Source organism: Epinephelus lanceolatus, chromosome 5 (assembly GCF_041903045.1).
Source record: "Epinephelus lanceolatus isolate andai-2023 chromosome 5, ASM4190304v1, whole genome shotgun sequence".
Classification (NCBI taxonomy): domain Eukaryota; kingdom Metazoa; phylum Chordata; class Actinopteri; order Perciformes; family Serranidae; genus Epinephelus; species Epinephelus lanceolatus.
The window spans coordinates 18,172,627-18,191,277 of NC_135738.1; the positions used below are offsets into that span (position 1 = coordinate 18,172,627).

General features: G+C 40.2%; 1 protein-coding gene across 1 annotated transcript in view; it reads left to right on the forward strand.

Moving 5' to 3' along the window:
• The window catches only part of LOC117262836 (LHFPL tetraspan subfamily member 3 protein-like), a 45,564-nt gene extending 29,289 nt beyond the window's left edge, over window positions 1–16,275 (forward strand). The window contains exons 2-4 of the mRNA XM_033635993.2: window positions 6,764–7,000; window positions 10,805–10,833; window positions 13,209–16,275. Coding sequence (XP_033491884.1) covers window positions 6,764–7,000; window positions 10,805–10,821 — 254 coding nt within the window. The 3' untranslated portion in view covers window positions 10,822–10,833; window positions 13,209–16,275. The remainder of the gene's footprint in view (window positions 1–6,763; window positions 7,001–10,804; window positions 10,834–13,208) is intronic.
• The last annotated feature ends 2,376 nt before the right edge of the window (window positions 16,276–18,651 follow it).

Here is an 18,651-nt window from a genome sequence, read left to right on the forward strand (position 1 = left end):
TAAAGTGGTTACATTCCAGCCTGTTTCGCAGCTGCTGGCTGCACTAGTCTCCCTTGATACTGAGCCAATTTCAAACACTGTTGTCTCCGTTAGTCACTTAGTTTGGGTTGTAGGTCAGACAGAGTCATTTAGTGGAAGTCAAGGACATAAAGACGCAGCTTTGTTTCCTTTCTTCTGTGCTGGCATCAAACTCCCTCTCTGAGTACCTGGAGTTCAGCACAGTTATTGTTATAATGTTAAGTGTTGGTCAAACATCTTGTGTTGCTGAACAAACCAGTCAGCCAGACACTGAGGAAAATATGACTGTCTTTGTTAGGTACTGGAGCTAGAGATATTAGCTGGCATTTGCCCTGAGCCACTTTACACTTTACAGAGAAGAATAAAGGGTGGTTTGATTTAACAACACTGACACATCCGTGTAAATGTAATGTCAAGTCAGGGCCTGCTCTGCAGCCTCTGCAGCCACCAGTCACCTTCTGTCTTTGTCAGTGGAGACTTGTTTTCGAGAGGTGGACAGGCACGCAGATTGAAGAGGTTTGTTGTCTTGCGATGCAGGTAGAAGTGGACCTGTTCACCGTTTGTCCTGTCCCTGGTCACAATACGTCAATGCCTTCAGTGACACTCATGCAGGAGCTGAATCATGTACTTGACTCAAGAGGACATTTGACAGACTGGGATGTTATACAGTGTATAGCACTCAGGTGGGCTGAGTGACATAGGCTCTAGCACAGCTCTCTCACAACCAGTCAAGGCCAAGTTAAAGGAGCAGTGTGGAGGATTTAGAGGCATCGAGCAGTGAGGATTGCAGACTGCAGCCACTTCTGCAGCTTCTTCTCCTGTGTAGACTCCACTGCACCAAGGCCAGAATACACAACATATATCCAAACGTGTCTCCAACTTGTGATAAATGTCAGACCTCAGAAGCAACCTTTTCTCACAGCTTTGTCTTGTGTCCTAAGGTTGCATCTTTTTCGTCTGATGTCTTCAACAGCATCTCAGAAATAAATGATACTAATCATCCTGGGTATCTGAAGCATTAAGAAAACTCTCCATTGCCCAACAAAAATTCCTCTCCTACTGTATCATTATGGCAAAACTATTACTAATGTCATGGAAAGCAACAAGATTTCCAACTTACAATATGTGGCCACATGACCTAACCAGCACACTACACTTGGAAAGGATAAGATACATCTTAAAGGGCAGACTCCCACAATATATCACAATCTGGCAACCTCTCATATCATACCTTGCACAAAGTACAGTTCCTGAGTTGTAACCCACTCTTCTACAATATCCCATTCTGAGTATGAGTTATTGAATGAGACAAGGGTAAGGGATAAGGACATAGAAGGGGTTAAGAAGTCCTGTACCTAGACTTAGTTCCCTATTTTTCCCCCTTTTCTTTACTTTATGCACATTTAATACATATATGATTTGTCACATTTACATGTTCATGTTCATGTTCTCTTGCATCTGTGAACCTACTATTTCAAAACTCTTCTCTATAAAATGAAATGAATGCTGACACTGCAATGGGCTCAATAAAAATACCTGGGGAAAAAAAAAGAATTACTTCGGTGTTCATTGTTGAGGAGGCTTTTACCAGAAGCCGAATTATCCGCAGGTCACTTTCTCTCCAAAACATAAAGACCAGGGGATTAAAACCAGTAGCAACACTGAATAAAATACTTTTATGCTACAGATCAGTGTTTCCCCAGTGCTGTTCAGCTTGTCGCAGATGGCCGCTAGCCCAGCACCTGCTAATGTGTGCTCACCTTTTTTCTATGATAACTTAAGATCAAGACATTCAGGAGTTTTTTTGCAGGAGCCGAATTATCTACAGAGGTCTCATCCTCTCCAAAACAAACAAACCAGGTGATTTTAACTAGTAAACATTCTGTGTTTTTTGGATGCTGTTTGGCTTCTCTCCACATTTAAGACTAGACTTAAGACTTTCCTCTTTGATAAAGCTTATAGTTAGGGCTGGCTCAGGCTTGCCCTGTACCAGCCCCTAGTTAGGCTGACTTAGGCCTAGTCTGCCGGAGGACCCCCCTATAATACACCGGGCACCTTCTCTCCTTCTCTCTCTCTCTCTCTCTCTCTCTCTCTCTCTCTCTCGTATTCTATTACTGCATTTTGCTAACTCGGCCGTACAGCATGTCACCAACTCGGCTTCTTCTCTGGAGCCTTTGTGCTCCACTGTCTCTCAGGTTAACTTATATCACAGCGGTGCCTGGACAGCGTGACGTGTGTGGTTGTGCTGCTGCCGTGGTCCTGCCAGATGCCTCCTGCTGCTGCTGCCATCATTAGTCATACTTCTACTGTTATTATACACATATGACTATTGTCACACATGTATACTGCCAGATATTAATACATACTTTCAACATATTGTACCACAGTAGCCAGAACTATAACTATAATATTATTACTTTCAATAATGTTGTTGTAACCTACTGTCATTACCTGCATCTCTCTCTCTCTCTCTCTCTCTCTCTCTCTCTCTCTCTCTCTCTCTCTCTCTCTCTCTCTCTCTCTCTCTCTCTCTCTCTCTCTCTCTCTCTCTCTCTCTCTCTCTCTCTCTCTCTCTCTCTCTCTCTCTCTCTCTCTCTCTCTCTCTCTCTCTCTCTCTCTCTCTCTCTCTCTCTCTCTCTCTCTCTCTCTCTCTCTCTCATTGTGTCATGCGGATTACTGTTAATTTATTATGCTGATCTGTTCTGTACGACATCTATTGCACGTCTGTCCGTCCTGGAAGAGGGATCCCTCCTCAGTTGCTCTTCCTGAGGTTTCTACCGTTTTTTTTCCCCGTTAAAGGGTTTTTTTTGGGGAGTTTTTCCTTATCCGCTGCGAGGGTCATAAGGACAGAGGGATGTCGTATGCTGCAAAGCCCTGTGAGGCAAATTGTGATTTGTGATATTGGCTTTATAAATAAAATTGATTGATTGATTGATTGATTGATTGATTGATTGATTGATTGTTGTGGAGATGCTGCTAAGTACAATGGCCAACATGAATGGCTCTATCTAGAGTCAGTTGGTGTTTCTCAAAGTCAAGGATCCTTCCTTGGTAGGACGAGTCCTTTCAAGGAAGGATCCTGCAGAGGCAAGGCAAGAGTCCTTCCTAGCATTTGGTGAGTCCCAGAGATGGGACCAAGTCACACATGTGCAAGTCTCAAGTAAGTCTCAAGTCTTAACCTTCAAGTCTCAAGTAAGTCCCAAGTCATTTTTTCTTGGGCAAGTCAAGTCAAGTCACAGGTTATGTCAAGTCAAGTCCAAGTCATGTCACCTTATTATTGTAATTTTACCTGTAGAATCTGATCTTAATAAAGTGAAAATACAAGATATAAGTAACTGCCAGTAAACATTGACTTCATTGCTGCAATGTTTACTTTGCAGGGACGACCCCCATGCGTGTGCATGCGCACACACACACACACACACACACACACGCACGCACTAACCAAGGCAGCGGCCAAAATCACCCATTTAGCTCATTTAACCCTGTGTTGCTCGTTCATAAAATGTATAGCCGGTCTTGTGATGAACCGGTCGGAATGTTCGCTCACGTTTTCTGGGGTTAATGTTAGCAAATAAATTAAAAACAAGTTCCACCAAACCGACCCACCCCACCCCGTATCGTATCAAACTAACGTTAGCTAACTACCGACTAACCAGATAATATTAGCTAATTGACAAGCACTTACTGGGCAGAATGGCTCTTCAAATGACGAACAAAGTTTGAAGTTGTCCGAGATGTTTATGCCGCATGTCTTGCACTGTGCTGTTCGTCTTTTGCCGTAATAATGGTAATTCCGAAAGCCGAAGACGATGACTCTCGGTACCCATCCCGCTGACATGTTGATGCCTATCTGATATAAGAGGGCCTGTTTCTCCAATAAACACGTAAGGTACGTAGAGAGGGCATGACTGATTGACAGGCTAGTGATCCAATCATGACAACGCCATTCTCAGCCTGCGCTCCTACCGGGTAATCAACATTATTTTTTTAAATTAATTTATTAATTTTATATTTTAACCGAAAACATGATGTAAATAACACTCAAGTCATCGTGTCTCAAGTCAAGTCAAGTCCCGAGTCTTTAACTTCCAAGTCCGAGTCAAGTCTCAAGTCTTTTATTTTTTGTCAAGTCAAGTCACAAGTCATCAAAACAGCGACTCGAGTCGATTTGAGTCCAAGTCACAATGACTCGAGTCCCCATCTCTGGTGAGCACACACTGGAACAGACTAACGAGTGTCCCAGGGTGTACGTCATTAATCCTCAGCAGACTGATGGGTTTCAGGATACTGTGATAATTTTGGCACTCTCTAATGTTGTTGTACAATTTGAACAAAAGTAAGCAGTACTTTCAGAGTCACATGACTTTTATGGAGAATATATTTCTGCATTACATTTAGCGCTCTATCACTGCTGAAAATGAGTACTTTAAAAACTTTTATGTTTTATCTTAATGACGGTATTTTAAACATTGTATTATTTGGCAGTGGACAAATTGGAAAGTGTAAATTATGAGGGTTCTGTCAGTATTTTTGTATGCATTTTGTATGTATCATAAGAACCTCTGGAGATATTAATCCAAATAAATGACATATTGACTGGCGCAGGTTTCATTGAAGAGGCCCCACCTTCACCAGCAAATCATGCCCAAAGAATTGTGGGTACTCTATACCAGCTGAGGATCCACACATGCATTATTGAAAACTCTCTGAAAGAAGGACTCAGTCCTCAGTAGAGTCTGAAGCATCCTTGACATTGGAACAGCCCTTAGGGGGGATTTGATGACATAGCATCCTTGAAATTCAGCTATTTCAGGATCCTTCCTTGACTTTGAGAAACACCCAGTGTTTCGTTTGTTCTTCTGGGCGACTGTAGAGACATGGCCACACAACATGGCCGACTATGTGGACATGGACCTGCTCCCTGTGTAGATATAAATGGGTCATTCTAAGGTAACAAAAACACAATGATTCTAATTTTCAAGTGATTATACACTTAAGAAAACAGACCTCTTATATTCCATCTCTGCCAGTATATCCCCCTAAATCTTCTAAATACACTGGTCCTTTAATTTTTTGCTTTTGTTTTTTGATTTTGTCTATCGGTGAGTCAGTGAAAACAGTAAAAAAATCTAGTCTCTCATAAAACTAGGGTCACACATTGTTTGCTCCATAGCTATTAAACAAAGTAAAGAAACATTTTCATGCATAGAAATGTTTGAAATGGAAATGATCACTGCAGCGCTCCTCCATCCGTCCATCTGAGCCTGAATAAGTACCTGAGTCCCTGCTCTCTGAACCTCTGTGTGCATGTGAATTTTGTTATGACAGTTGGAGCCGTGGGGGGAAGGTGGGAGGAGTCGAGGGGCCGCTCTGCTCTGTTAGGTATGCAGTTTGTCTGCGGCATATACTGCCCTGTAATTTCACTCTCACTCGCTTTCTCTCGCCGAAACGTCTCCCAACACCCCCTGATGTCTTTCGGCACTATTAAAGACTGCAGCATTACTGTAACAAACTGCAGTGTGTGAGTGTGTGGGCAGCTTGTGTATGCATACAAGAGGAGAAGATCTCACTTTTTGTTGTAAGACTTTGCAGAGCCCTGGGAGATACAAATAAGGACACACAAGTTATATACACATGCATTTCAGTTTGAAGGGCGTACAAATGAAAGCAGCATGCAGGTATTTAAAAATGCAGATTACATGGGTAGCAAACTAGAATAATGCTGAAAAGCCTACACCCTGCTACACAAACAAGCAGCATTCAGGGAGGAAACATCGCAAGCATGTGTTTAGGGGATAAAGAAGTGGGGAGTGTGTGTTTTATTATTAATGTGCAATGCACTCTGGATAATTGTGCAGTCAGCTTCTTTTTCCAGGTCTTCTGCTATGCTGCTGCAACATCACCTCAAAGGAGAACCTAATCCAAATTGAAGATGAGAGAGATTTTACCCCTTGGGCAAAAACTGAGAATGAGGAGAGCTTAGTTAAAAAAAATCAAAAGAAGAAGAGAAGGCTGCAAGACTGTGCACGGGCTTTCATTTTTTTAATTTTTTTTTCTTCTTGTGCCGTTCTGCCGCAGCATCACCTCAGAGAAGAATCTCTTTTAAACTGAAGATGAGAGACACCCAAATTGAGGATGAGAGAGATTTTACCCTTTGGGTGAAAAACTGAGAATGAAGAGCAGCGAGTTAAAATCTAATATTACCACTATTTAAAATCCAAGGGGGAGAGACATCCATGCAGCTGTGTAAGAAAAACAAGTAAACTATGTGAATGGGAGGAAATCCCAGGCAGTTTGTCAGGACACTATATTATCAGAGCAGCTACAACACTCTAATAATCTCTCGTTGCTATTGTGTCTGGCTTTGACTGTTGCTGAGGTTGTTTACTGCTATTTTTACTGCTCTTCCACTCGCACTCATTGTGTCTAGACACTTACTTCCCGCCTAAGGGAGGGAATGAAAATCAATGTGATAAATGCAACAGAAACGCAGCAAATCTCCACAGAGGAGAATCAGGTGGACGTTGTTTTTTTTTAAAAGAGCACTTGAAATGATTGTTCTTCTTTTTTATTTCTCATTTCCCCACAAAATCTCATTATCCCTGACCTCATTTTTACGCCCCCCCCCCCCCCCCAACTCCTTTATGCTCTGCTTATACCTTTTGTTCCCCCTCCCTCTCTTTCATCCACTTTCCCTCCTAATGACGCCAACTCTCTTGTCCGTCTTTCACCCATCCTTCAGGGGTCTGTCTGGTGCTGGGCTGTATGATTTACCCTGATGGTTGGGACAGCGACGAGGTGCGGAGGATGTGCGGAGAGCAGACGGACAAATACAGCCTGGGGGCTTGCTCAGTGCGTTGGGCCTACATCTTGGCTATCATGGGCATCCTGGATGCTCTCATCCTCTCCTTCCTGGCTTTCGTCCTGGGGAACCGGCAGGACGGACTCATGACAGAGGAGCTGCTGGCTGAGAGCAAGGGTGAGAATAATCTGATTTTAAAAAGTGATATTTACTCAGAGTAGCTCTCCAGCAGCATGTTGGGATTTAGTATCTTCAACAGGACTGCTACTTGCCAGCAATGTCGAATAATTTATTTTGGCTGTAGGACAACTTCATTAATCATTAGGCTATACATTCTTGGAGTTAACTGAGTGAAATCATAAATATTTCTCCATACATATAAAATACAAAGTAAATGTGTGCAGAACTGGAAACAGATTCCGCTGAATCTCCAATTATTTTAAAAGAGCAAGTCACCCCTGCAGTGCTCTATATCAGTCTAGATTGTTTTGGTGAGTTGCCGAGTGTTGGAGATATAGCACATCCCTCTCGTCAGAATCCTGCACAGGTCTAATTTGCAAGACCCACTCCCGAACAAGAACTGTGACGTTATATAGTGCACCGCCCCTTCACCTGCACATATGAGCAATTGCTTCCACAACCTGACCCACTGAAACAAGATTCACGGCCCAACCCAAAACTGTAAATCCTATAATGCTCTGTTCAAATAATTCGGTCAGGCAGCATGTTTAAAGTGATCATTTTGAGACTTTTCATACATGTGAAACTAAGAAAATGTATTTTAAAACAAAAATAATTCAGGAAATATCATTTAAATTATTATTTTTTGTCTTATTTTCATTATATTGAGCAGTGCATCTCCACAGTTAACATGCCTGTTAGAAGCATCTCTTAAATTCCAGGTTGGACAGAAGACAGCCGACACAAAAAGTCAGCAGTAAATGGATTAAAATGGTAAAATATTAAATTAGATTATCATTATTCCCATCTATTTTTAAATATTGTAACACTTGCAATCAGACTGGCACATTTTTTTCCCATCCAGAACCAAACTCTGAAATAAAATTAAAATAATATATCACCTGCAAATCACCTTTTTTGCAGGTCAACTGCAGGATACAAGAGGGGTACTTGACCCAATGCAGGTCTCTGCCTCTCACCCATGAGTAGATGCACCCTTCCTTTTGTGTGGTGATACAATTAGTGGGTGTACTACAGTACAAATAAAATAGTTCCTACATGAAACTGTTCACAACAAGGTCTGTGGATTATTTTGAATAACCTGGTCACGATTTCTGGAAAGACACATTGCTGTTGAGTTTTTCAAATGTATTTTTTATTGTTTTGAGCACCACATGCTGAGTGCCATCTAGTTCCATTATACTGGAGAGAAGGCAGATGTGTTTGACGGCCGATATCTACAACACTCTGCGACTCACACCAAAACAATCTAGACTGGTGAACAGCACAGCAAGTAAGAGGAAAAATATGGATTTTTGATGCCTCTGCCTCTTTACATCGTATATAAGTTTTGAATCTTTGAGTCACCAATGAGGAATCAGGTTTCAGGTGGCTGAGCGGTACCGGACAAATTGCTCTAAAAGTGCACTCTCAATGCAATTTGTGCTACAGTGGGCTGGCACACACTTACAGTTAAGTAATACTTTATAGCGTAAAGTTGCTCTTTAAGAATAGATTCCACATTTATCACAATCCACTTGACTTTCCACCAGACTAGAAATAGAAAGTGTGCACTCATTAAGGCAGTGGTAAAACACACAGTATTGTCTGGCAAGCTTTATTCTATGAGCTGAATGACAACTGAAAGTAAAGTTTTGATGTAATGAGCTTTTGATTCAGCCTCTGTAAAGATGAATTTAGGAAGCTGTAAATGAATTTGTACATTAGTGAAAGGACTGCATGAGCCAGCTTTTTAATAACAAGTTTAATATGCAAAAAAGTAGATGTGTAGACATCAGTGGTGAATGGACTTGTACTTGAGTAGCGCCTTTCTAGTTAACACTACACTTACACATACTTGTCACATAGACCCATTCAGACACATTCATACACTGGTGGCCCATGACTTCCATGCAAGATGCCATCTGCTACTCAGTTAGATATTCACACACTCTCACAAACCAAGGATGCTGTGACATGCTGACTGGAGGAGACGGGGATCGAACTGCCAATCTACTGATTAGTGGACAGCCTGCTCTACCTCCTGAGCCACAGCCACCCAATAACATAAATAATGTGCTCTCATTTTAAACCCTTTTTGTCCACAAACCTAAAGAGACACAGGCCTACCTAAAACAAAATGCTTCCTGTTCTTCACCCACTTTGACTAGACATGGCCATGGTCTCTTCTAAAAGGTAACAGAGTAATATAAGTGATACTGACCAAATTTCTCAGTGTTTTTCCTTTTGCATCTAATGATTTACAATTACAATTTGTATGGACTGTTGCAAAATTAGCAGCTGCTGTCTCTGAAATATTAGGACATAAAATAGTTCACACAGATAGAGTCACTGTGCTTGGTGCTTTCAAACAAGGTATATTTTGTCAAGATGCACCTTTGGAAACATCGGCTTCTTAAGTGGTTTTAACATCTTCAGAATTAAATGTAATGGTCCAGTGTGTAGCAGTTAGGGGCATCTATTGGCAGAAATGGTATATAATATTCATAACTATATTTTTATCCGTTTATAATCACCTATAAATAAGAATTGTTGTGCTTTCGTTACTTAAGAATGAGACGTTTTTATCCACAAGCAGAGCAGGTCCTCTTCCACAGTGTCCACCATGTTGTTTCTACAGTAGTCAAATCAAATCAAGTTTTTTTTAATATAGCACATTTAAAAACAACTGCAGATGATCATGGTGCTGAACAAATTAAAATGAATGGCATGGAAGAAATGACAAAGCAATATTGTATGTACACAAATATAAAACAGAAAAAGCCTGGTAAGAACAATTAAAGATTATAAAGTAGTAAAATATCAAAACCACTAAGAGCAACCAAAGGCCACTGACAACACGTATGTCTTAAGATTTGTCTTTAAAGTGTCATCGGAGGGGAGCATCTGATTGAGAGCAGAAGGCTTTTCCAAGAGCTACTCCAGAGCAGACAAATCAAACACTCACTCTAGATACTGCCATTCCCCCAGCCTCACTTTCCCCTCAGGGGTTGTGATGATTTAGTCATGGTAATGGCCTGACCTTTACACTGGTGCCCATGCATATGTAATGTCTGCATTACTATCGCAGGTCTACACTGTGAAAAGGCCTGGGTCCACAGGTACGTCCCTCCAGAGGGAAATGGGATTAGTTGGTCCATGCCCTGTAGACTGTAATGGAATCAGACAGGCATGGGCAACCAACAAGCCATTAAACAAAAGTGTGGAGAAAGAATGAGAATGGTGATGAAAAAAGGAAAGATGGTGATATTTTAAAGGGACTGAAGTTGCTGGGAATGTGAGTTTCCTATTACGAGAGAGGTAAACATGTGACATCATCATGGTGCCATGTTTAGTCATCTGTGCATGTAGCCGTTAATATCCTCTACAGAGTAACACCACCAACTCTCAGAGGAGATATGTGCAGTTTCTGTGTTCTCATCTTCAAATGACAAATATGAGGGAAAAAAGACAAGGTAAAAGATCTAAAACAGCGTCATAGAAGAAGAGAAAACTTGAATGGCATTACCAGTCAACAAACAGCCTCTCTGTCATACTGATGTACCACTCCTCAGTTTAAGGCTCTGGAGAATCTACAGTTTATAAATAATTCATCACAGCTCAACAGACTTTCACCAATCAGCTCATCCCTGGTGCCATCTACTGGTGTTTGTGTGCAGTACAAGCAGTCATTCTGAAGGATGCATGTGTTTGACAATGCGTGAACATGGGGGTCTATTAATAGCATGACCTTGAGAACCGTGTTGTTTTTTATTTTACTCTGTGTTTCTGTTTTTGCAGAGGGAGGCAACGCCTAACCAAATCTGTAGGTAAGTAAGGACGAAACATAATCAGCATCTTGAGATATGCATCGATCGATCAGTGTGTGACAGCGTGTGAGCCGTCATGCCCAGTGTGACTGTTCTTTCATATTTGATAGCCGTGAAATATCATTAGTGTTCCCCATTCACAGTACAGCAGTGTAAATTAAATGCAAATTAATTTAATAACTATCCCTGAGACGGCAGAGGAAGAAGTACTCAGATCCTTTACTTAAATGAAAGCAGCAGTACCACAATGCAAAAATAAACTGCATTACAAATAAAGGTCCTACATTCAAAGCCTCATTCAAGTACAGTAATATCAGCAAAATGTACTTTAAGTATTAAAAGTTAAATTACCTGTTGTAATAGTAATAATAATATAAAGCACTTGAAAACAGAGTTACAAAGAGCTTTACATGGTTGAACCTGGAATTAAAGCAATGCAGGATTTAGTCAGATAACATCAGGCTGTTTTAAGAAATACAAAGAAACAAGAGTCCCAACAATAAAAATAAATATCACTAATGAAACAGACAGCAAAGTTGGCAACTACCTGCCCTTAAGATTGCACGGAGGCAAATGAAATCAAAGAGTAATACAAAAGTAAAAGAATACAATACCCAATGACAATATAAGATAAAAATGATAATAATAATCAAATAAGACATGTTTTAAATCAACAGTGTGCTTAAATTAATAAAATGCTTTCTGAACAGGTAAGCTTTAAGAGCTGATTTAAAATATGTCACCGATTGTGAACGCCTCAGACCCTCAGGCAGGGAGCTCCAGAGCTGAGGGGCCTTGACTGCAAAAGCCCGGTCACCTAGTTTTGATTGAGGAACAGCCAGCAGAGCCCTGCCTTGGTATGGAGTAGTCAGTGTTATATTTAATATTTGATCATCATTGCCACATGTATTACTTTGTTAGAAGCATTTTAATGTTGTAGCTGGTTAAGGTGGAGCTCATTTTTATTACTTTACTGTGTTTAATATATAACAATGTCATATCACAGCGTATGAGCGTATCATAGATTTAGTAAGTAGCTCAGTCCATAGGGACTTGGGTTGGGAACTGGAGGGTCGCCTGTTCAAGTCCCCAACCGGACCAAATATGGAGCATGGACTGGTGGCTGGAGAGGTGCCAGTTCACCTCCTGGACATTGCCGAGGTGCCCTTGAGCAAGGCACCGAACCCCCCAACCACTCGGGGCGCCTGACCAAGGCAGCCCCCTCACTCTGACATCTCTCCACTTTGTGCATGTATAGGTCCTGTTTGTGCATGTGTGTGTCTTTTGGACCTGTGTATTAATGACAAAAAAGAGTGAAAAACTTAATTTCCCCTCAGGGAATAATTTTATTAATAATTTTATTAATAAAGTATATAAAATTACTTGTCTGTATCAGTATACAGATATAAAATTTTTATTATTGCAGTAATTTTTTACAATTAAGAACCATCTTTAAAATAAAATCTTTTATGCCCTTCTGTGATATGGAGAAGGTCATAAATGCTTTTATCTTTTCTAGAATTGAGAACATGCCGTGTAATCGTCTAGCCAGCTTTTCTTGCTGTTCCCAGGACACTTTTTTTTAATAAGAGAGAATCAGGTTTTTGCTGTCAGGGCTCCCAAACTCTGGAATGCACTTCCTGTCGCGATACGATCATCTACATCTGTATCCACTTTTAAAGAAACATTTAAAAACACTTTTTTTTTTTCGGATGGCATTTCTGTAAGGTTATATATGTTAAGTATTTTGTGCATATGTCAACTAAAACTTGTGCACAGAGCATGTGCATATAAGGGTATATTTATGTACGTGCCTATTTGTGTGGATACATGCACATATTTATGCACATTTATGTATATTTATTTGTTTTTATCACTTTGTTTTACCACTTTTCTATTTGCAGATATCTCATTGTTTGCTTAATCAAACTGTTTTTATTGTCTTGTGAAGCACTTTGTAACATCTGTTTCGAGAAGTGCTATATAAGTTAATATTGTTATTATTATTATTATTATTATTATTATTATTATTATTATTATATAGATGAAACAAAAATCAGAGATCAAAACACATTAGCATAATAGAGCATAACAGTATCAGTTGTGGAAGAATACTCACCTCCTTTACATAAGTAAAAGTACTAATACAAGAATATAATAGTTCAGCAGAAAAAAAGACAATATGTATATAAAAAGTGAAATATTTCCCTTTAAATGTAGTTTGGTAGAAGTTAAAAGCAGCATGAAATGGAAATACTCGAGAAAAAACAGTCTCAAAACTGTAATGAAGTGCAGTACATGCTTACTTAGTTACAACTAATGCACTCCATTCAGCACGTACAAACACACCATGTCCCTCTTTCTCTTTCTGTCAGGTCCCTGAATTTCCCTGTGTCTGTTTTCATGAAGTACCAGTCAACCCTCAACATCAGCTCGGAGGAGGGAGGCCATCCAGCTCTGTGACGGAGAGGAATACTTTGGAACCAGCCAGCCTGCCTTCCACATCTACCTGCCAAGACCCCAGTGTAACCTTCCCTCAGAGTCCATCCATTTTGCTTGCAGTCCCTGAATCATCCCCAGCACTTAGATGGAGCCCAATGCACTTCTATCCCAGTGTGTCTACAGACCTAACCCTTGCACAGCATCGCATAGACCATGGCAGGGGCGGAGACTGTTACTCTATTGAGAAGTACAGTCAGGTCCATAATTATTTGGACAATGATACAGTTGTCGTCATTTTGGCTCTGTACACCACCACAATGGGTTTTAAATGAAACAATGAATACCTGCTTAAAGTGCAGACTCTCAGCTTTCATTTAAGGCTGTTTTTCAAAAATGTAGTATGAACCGTGGAGGAATGACAACCATTTCTTCACACAGTCCCCCAACTTTAAGGGCTCATAAGTATTTGGACAAACTACCATAATCATCAATTAAACAGTCAGTTTTAATACTTGGTTGCAAATCCTTTACAGTCAATGACTGCCTGAAGTGTTGGACACATAGGCATCATCAGATTCTGGGTTTCTTCCCTGGTGATGCTCTGCCAGCCCTTTACTGCAGCCGTCTGCACTTCCTGCTTGTGTTTTGGGTGTTTTGCCCTCAGTTTTGGCTTCAGCAAGAGAAACGCATGCTCAGTTGGATTCAGGTCAGATGATATGACTTGGCCATTGCAGAACATTCCACTTCTTTGCCTTAAAAATGTCTTTGGTTGCTTTTGCAGTATGCTTCAGGTCATTGTCCAACTGCACTGTGAAGCATCGTCCAATGAGTTTTGAAGCATTTAGTTGAATCTGAGCAGATAATGTAGCCCCAAACACTTCAGCTTTCATCCTGCTGCTCTTGTCAGCAGTCACATTATCAATAAATACAAGAGAACCAGTTCCACTGGCAGCCATACATGGCCATGACATAACAGTACCTCCACCATGCTTCACTGATGAGGTGGTGTGCTTTGGATCATGAGCAGTTCCTTCCCTTCTTCCTTCTCTTGTCTTCCCATCATTCTGGTAGTTGATCTTTGTTTTATCTGTCCATAGTATGCTGTTCCACAACTGTACAGGCTTTTTAGATGGTTTTTGACAAACTCTAATCTGGCCTTCCATTTTTAAGGGTAACCAATGGTTTGCATCTTGTGATAAACCCTCTGTATTTATTCTAGTGAAGTCTTGTCTTGCTTACAAGAGCAGCAGGATGAAAGCTGAAGTGTTTGGGGCACCATTATCTGCTCAGATTCAACTAAATGCTTCAAAACTCATTAGATGATGCTTCACAGTGCAGTTGGACAATGACCTGAAGCATATTGCAAAAGCAACCAAAGACATTTTTAAGGCAAAGAAGTGGAATGTTCTGCAATGGCCAAGTCATATCATCTGACCTGAATCCAACTGAGCATGCGTTTCTCTTGCTGAAGCCAAAACTGAGGGCAAAACACCCAAAACACAAGCAGGAAGTGCAGACAGCTGCAGTAAAGGGCTGGCAGAGCATCACCAGGGAAGAAACCCAGAATCTGATGATGCCTATGTGTCCAACACTTCAGGCAGTCATTGACTGCAAAGGATTTGCAACCAAGTATTAAAACTGACTGTTTAATTGATGATTATGTTAGTTTGTCCAAATACTTATGAGCCCTTAAAGTCGGGGGACTGTGTGAAGAAATGGTTGTCATTCCTTCACGGTTCATACTACATTTTTGAAAACAGCCTTAAATGAAAGCTGAGAGTCTGCACTTTAAGTGGGTATTCATTGTTTCATTTAAAACCCATTGTGGTGGTGTACAGAGCCAAAATGATGACAACTGTATCATTGTCCAAATAATTATGGACCTGACTGTATATGGACTACCCACTACCTACCTGAGAAGGCACAGGGTTGACATTGTACACCTGCAGTACGAGCACAGACACAAGACACACACATGCACCCATACGCACAAACACAACTCGACGCGCACACACACACAGTACATTCAAACAAGACATCGACAAACTCTGTAATTACAAGTATTAAACTATGTTAACACTTAGCCGTGTGTACCACCGTCAGAATGTGTGTCATGTTTTCTTTGTGAAAAGAAGAAACCACTCATTTTCAGATAATATCGGGTTGATGTAAATCTATTGTGTTTCATATGTAAAGTTTGACAATGAAATGAAAATTCTAGTTTCTTTTGTTTTTCCTCATACACCCCCTGTTCATTTAGGAAAAAGATATTTAAGGTATTTTATAAGAATATTATCATCAAGAAGAGAAAATTTAAAAAAAAACTTGTATTAAAAAGTATGTACAGTGAATATTAAAGATGTTCTAGGAATTTTAACTAAATCCATTTAATGCCCTGCTAGCTAACTTTGCACAGCGCTTCAGTTTGAGGAGAAATTTAATATTTTATAGTCTGTGGTATCTACACTGTGATGGGGGCTATTAGGACTGTGTGCTGCAGGACTCGTAGCTGCGGTGTGAGTGTGCTTCTGTGCGTGTGTGTCGGGAGGTCTGTGGAGGTGAGAGCGTGACTGGGAGTGCATGCACATATGTGAGTGTTGGTGTGAATGTGTTGTGTGCAATAGTTGGGCTAGAGAACCAATATGCCAGCCTCACACACACAATTGTTCCTGTTGTGTAGCTAAATCAGTCTGTCTCCATCTTTGTCTCCAGATCTCTCTCTCTTTCCGTTCCTCTCTCTTTGACTCCCTTTGTTTTGTTGGGACATACAGGGTAACATGATGGAGGTGCAGTGTGATGTATAGTGACTGAGGAGTGGACACTAGTGGTGATGGATCAGTGAGGCCTGTCCCAGCGTCACCTGTGGATATGTTCCTGTGTAAATAGATATTCTATAGATACCAAACAATTAGCAAACATGGAGAAGGAGGTTAACTTAGAACAATTAAAGAGATTCCTTTAAGAATATATGAACACTTAATAAAGGTTTTCACTGTAAAACGCTGTTGTGGATTTTTTTTGTTGACTTTGACCATACATAACTTTTGTTAAAGGGGCACTGCACTGAATTTTCATATGAAGATTAGCCTTTACAGTCAGCATCTGAAAACAGCTGCATAATTTCTTCTGTGGCTCTGTTGATTTGCATTATGGGAAATGTAGGACCCTAATTTTTAACCCAGTCTCACTATGAAGTCGTCGGTGCTTGGGCAGTGACTTGCGCCATCAGACACTGACGAAAAAAGCCGTCCTTTAACATTGGCATGATACGCGGCTGGTCGCCGTTATAGTTAAACAGTGCTTGGCGACATCAGAGGGAAACGCAACGGGACAAGAACGAAAGTTAAGGTGGCGAAAGTCCGATTAAGGTGGTAGATGGGTCCAACAAACACTGACTTTCACCCTGGAGAGAAATGTTCACGTCCTGTAAGATTCCAAAGCCAAACCATGGTCTTTTTTCCTAAACCCAACCATGTGCGTTAGTTGTTGAAGGAAAAAAAGTTGCGTTGTTGCACAGAAGTAGTGCGTTTATTTTGAAAGAGACGGTATGTAAATGGTAAATTTCCTTAGAAAACCAAAGTGTATTTTGAAAGAAGACAATGCATGTAACAGGCACACTCTTGGAAAGTTTTCTTATTCTTCCAGACCTCAGCTTGACCTCTACAGTTCCTGTTAACTGCCATTTCTTAATTACATTACAAACAGAGGAAACAGCTTCCTGAAAACACTTTGCTATGTTCTTATAGCCTTCTCCTGCTTTGTGGGCATTAGTTATTTTAGTTTTCAGACTAGAGAAGCCCATGGCTGCTGATTGTTGGGACAAGATTTTAGGTGTCAGAGTGTTTATAAAGCTTTGAAATTTGTATCACCTGGCCTTTCCTAATGATGATTGTAAACAAGCCAGAGCCCCAATAAGTCAACTAAGGTCTGAGACCCTGTTAAAGTTGTCTGAGAGCTCAAACGTCTTGAGGTACCCATACTTTTGCATAGTGTTCCTTTCCTTTTTTCCACTCTAAAACAGTACAAAACAAAAATAATACACTAGTCTTGCTTAAAATGTTGAAAAGCTTGTTTAGATCGGTTCATCTTCGACCTACTTAACTATGAAATTTTAACCAGGGGTGCCCAAAGTTTCGCATGCTACTCTATTTATTAATTAATTCAAACATTGTCCTAATGCATTTCTCATTTTAATGCTAAAGTCAGAACACAAAATTTCAAAACAGTTGTCCGGTGATCAGTGAACTCTCACCTCAAATTTTCAGACAATGAAAGTTAGAAAACACAGTCTCCTTAAGAGATAAAACGTCTTTGAGATTATGAAAGATTAACCTCTCACTCACAAGACACAATAGCCTTTTTTAATCCAAGTCACATGTCCAGGCCGCCATAAAGACAAGAATGTTGTGGGGAGAGGAACATGAAAGAATATAAGAAAATACCACATTGAGCCTTTATTGTTTGCAGCTGATGCTTTAAGGCTGACAGCAACAACTTATTTCTTGCAGCTCAGATGGCTTTGTCATCAGGAATAAAGAAAAAAAACAGTTGGAAGGTTATTACTCTGATTTACAGCACTCAGGACTATCAGGCTTTCAAATCAGCTCTTGATCCAATCCTGGACTGGTTTATGGGCTGATTGGTTGTGTGTGGTTCATAGTCTTCATGGGAGTCCTTCAGGGTATCCAGGGGGTAAAATGAGGAATAACTTCATTTTATTTAATTGCATTTCCTGGCAGCACATTGACTGAGTGCATAAAATGTTTGCAGCATTTTGACTTGGGATTTCACTGGTAGGTTAAATGTTTGTTTTCAGCCATTTCAACACAATGAAACATGATGCCATTGTAAATCACAAAAGGTTAAAAAAAATATGGTTCCTTGGGACAAACCCATACCAAAATAATGAATCCTGATACAAACAGACACTGGGGAATATTTTGGGAATTACTGAGCAACTTAAACAACTTTATTAAACAACTCTAATGTTTAAATACCTTGGAGTTCATCAGTGTCCTCACACAACACTGAATTAGAAAGTCAACCAATCACATAACCTATGATGGATGAAACTGACTACATGTGTATTAAGACACGTTATATTTATTATATATTTACTCTGTACTAAACTGTAATTAAGTACAATTTTGGGGTACGTCACTTGAGTATTTTCCATTTTGTGCTACTCCGCTGGCCTACTTTTTGCACATTGTACTTTTTTCTCATCTACATTTATTTAACAATTAGCCTATAGAAGCTTGTTATTTTGGTTTTGCTTGATTGACTTCTACAATACAACCCACTGTTACAGAATAAAGGCTCAGCACATGCACACAGGTGTTTTCGGTTATCATGGCAAAGCTATACTAGAATTTC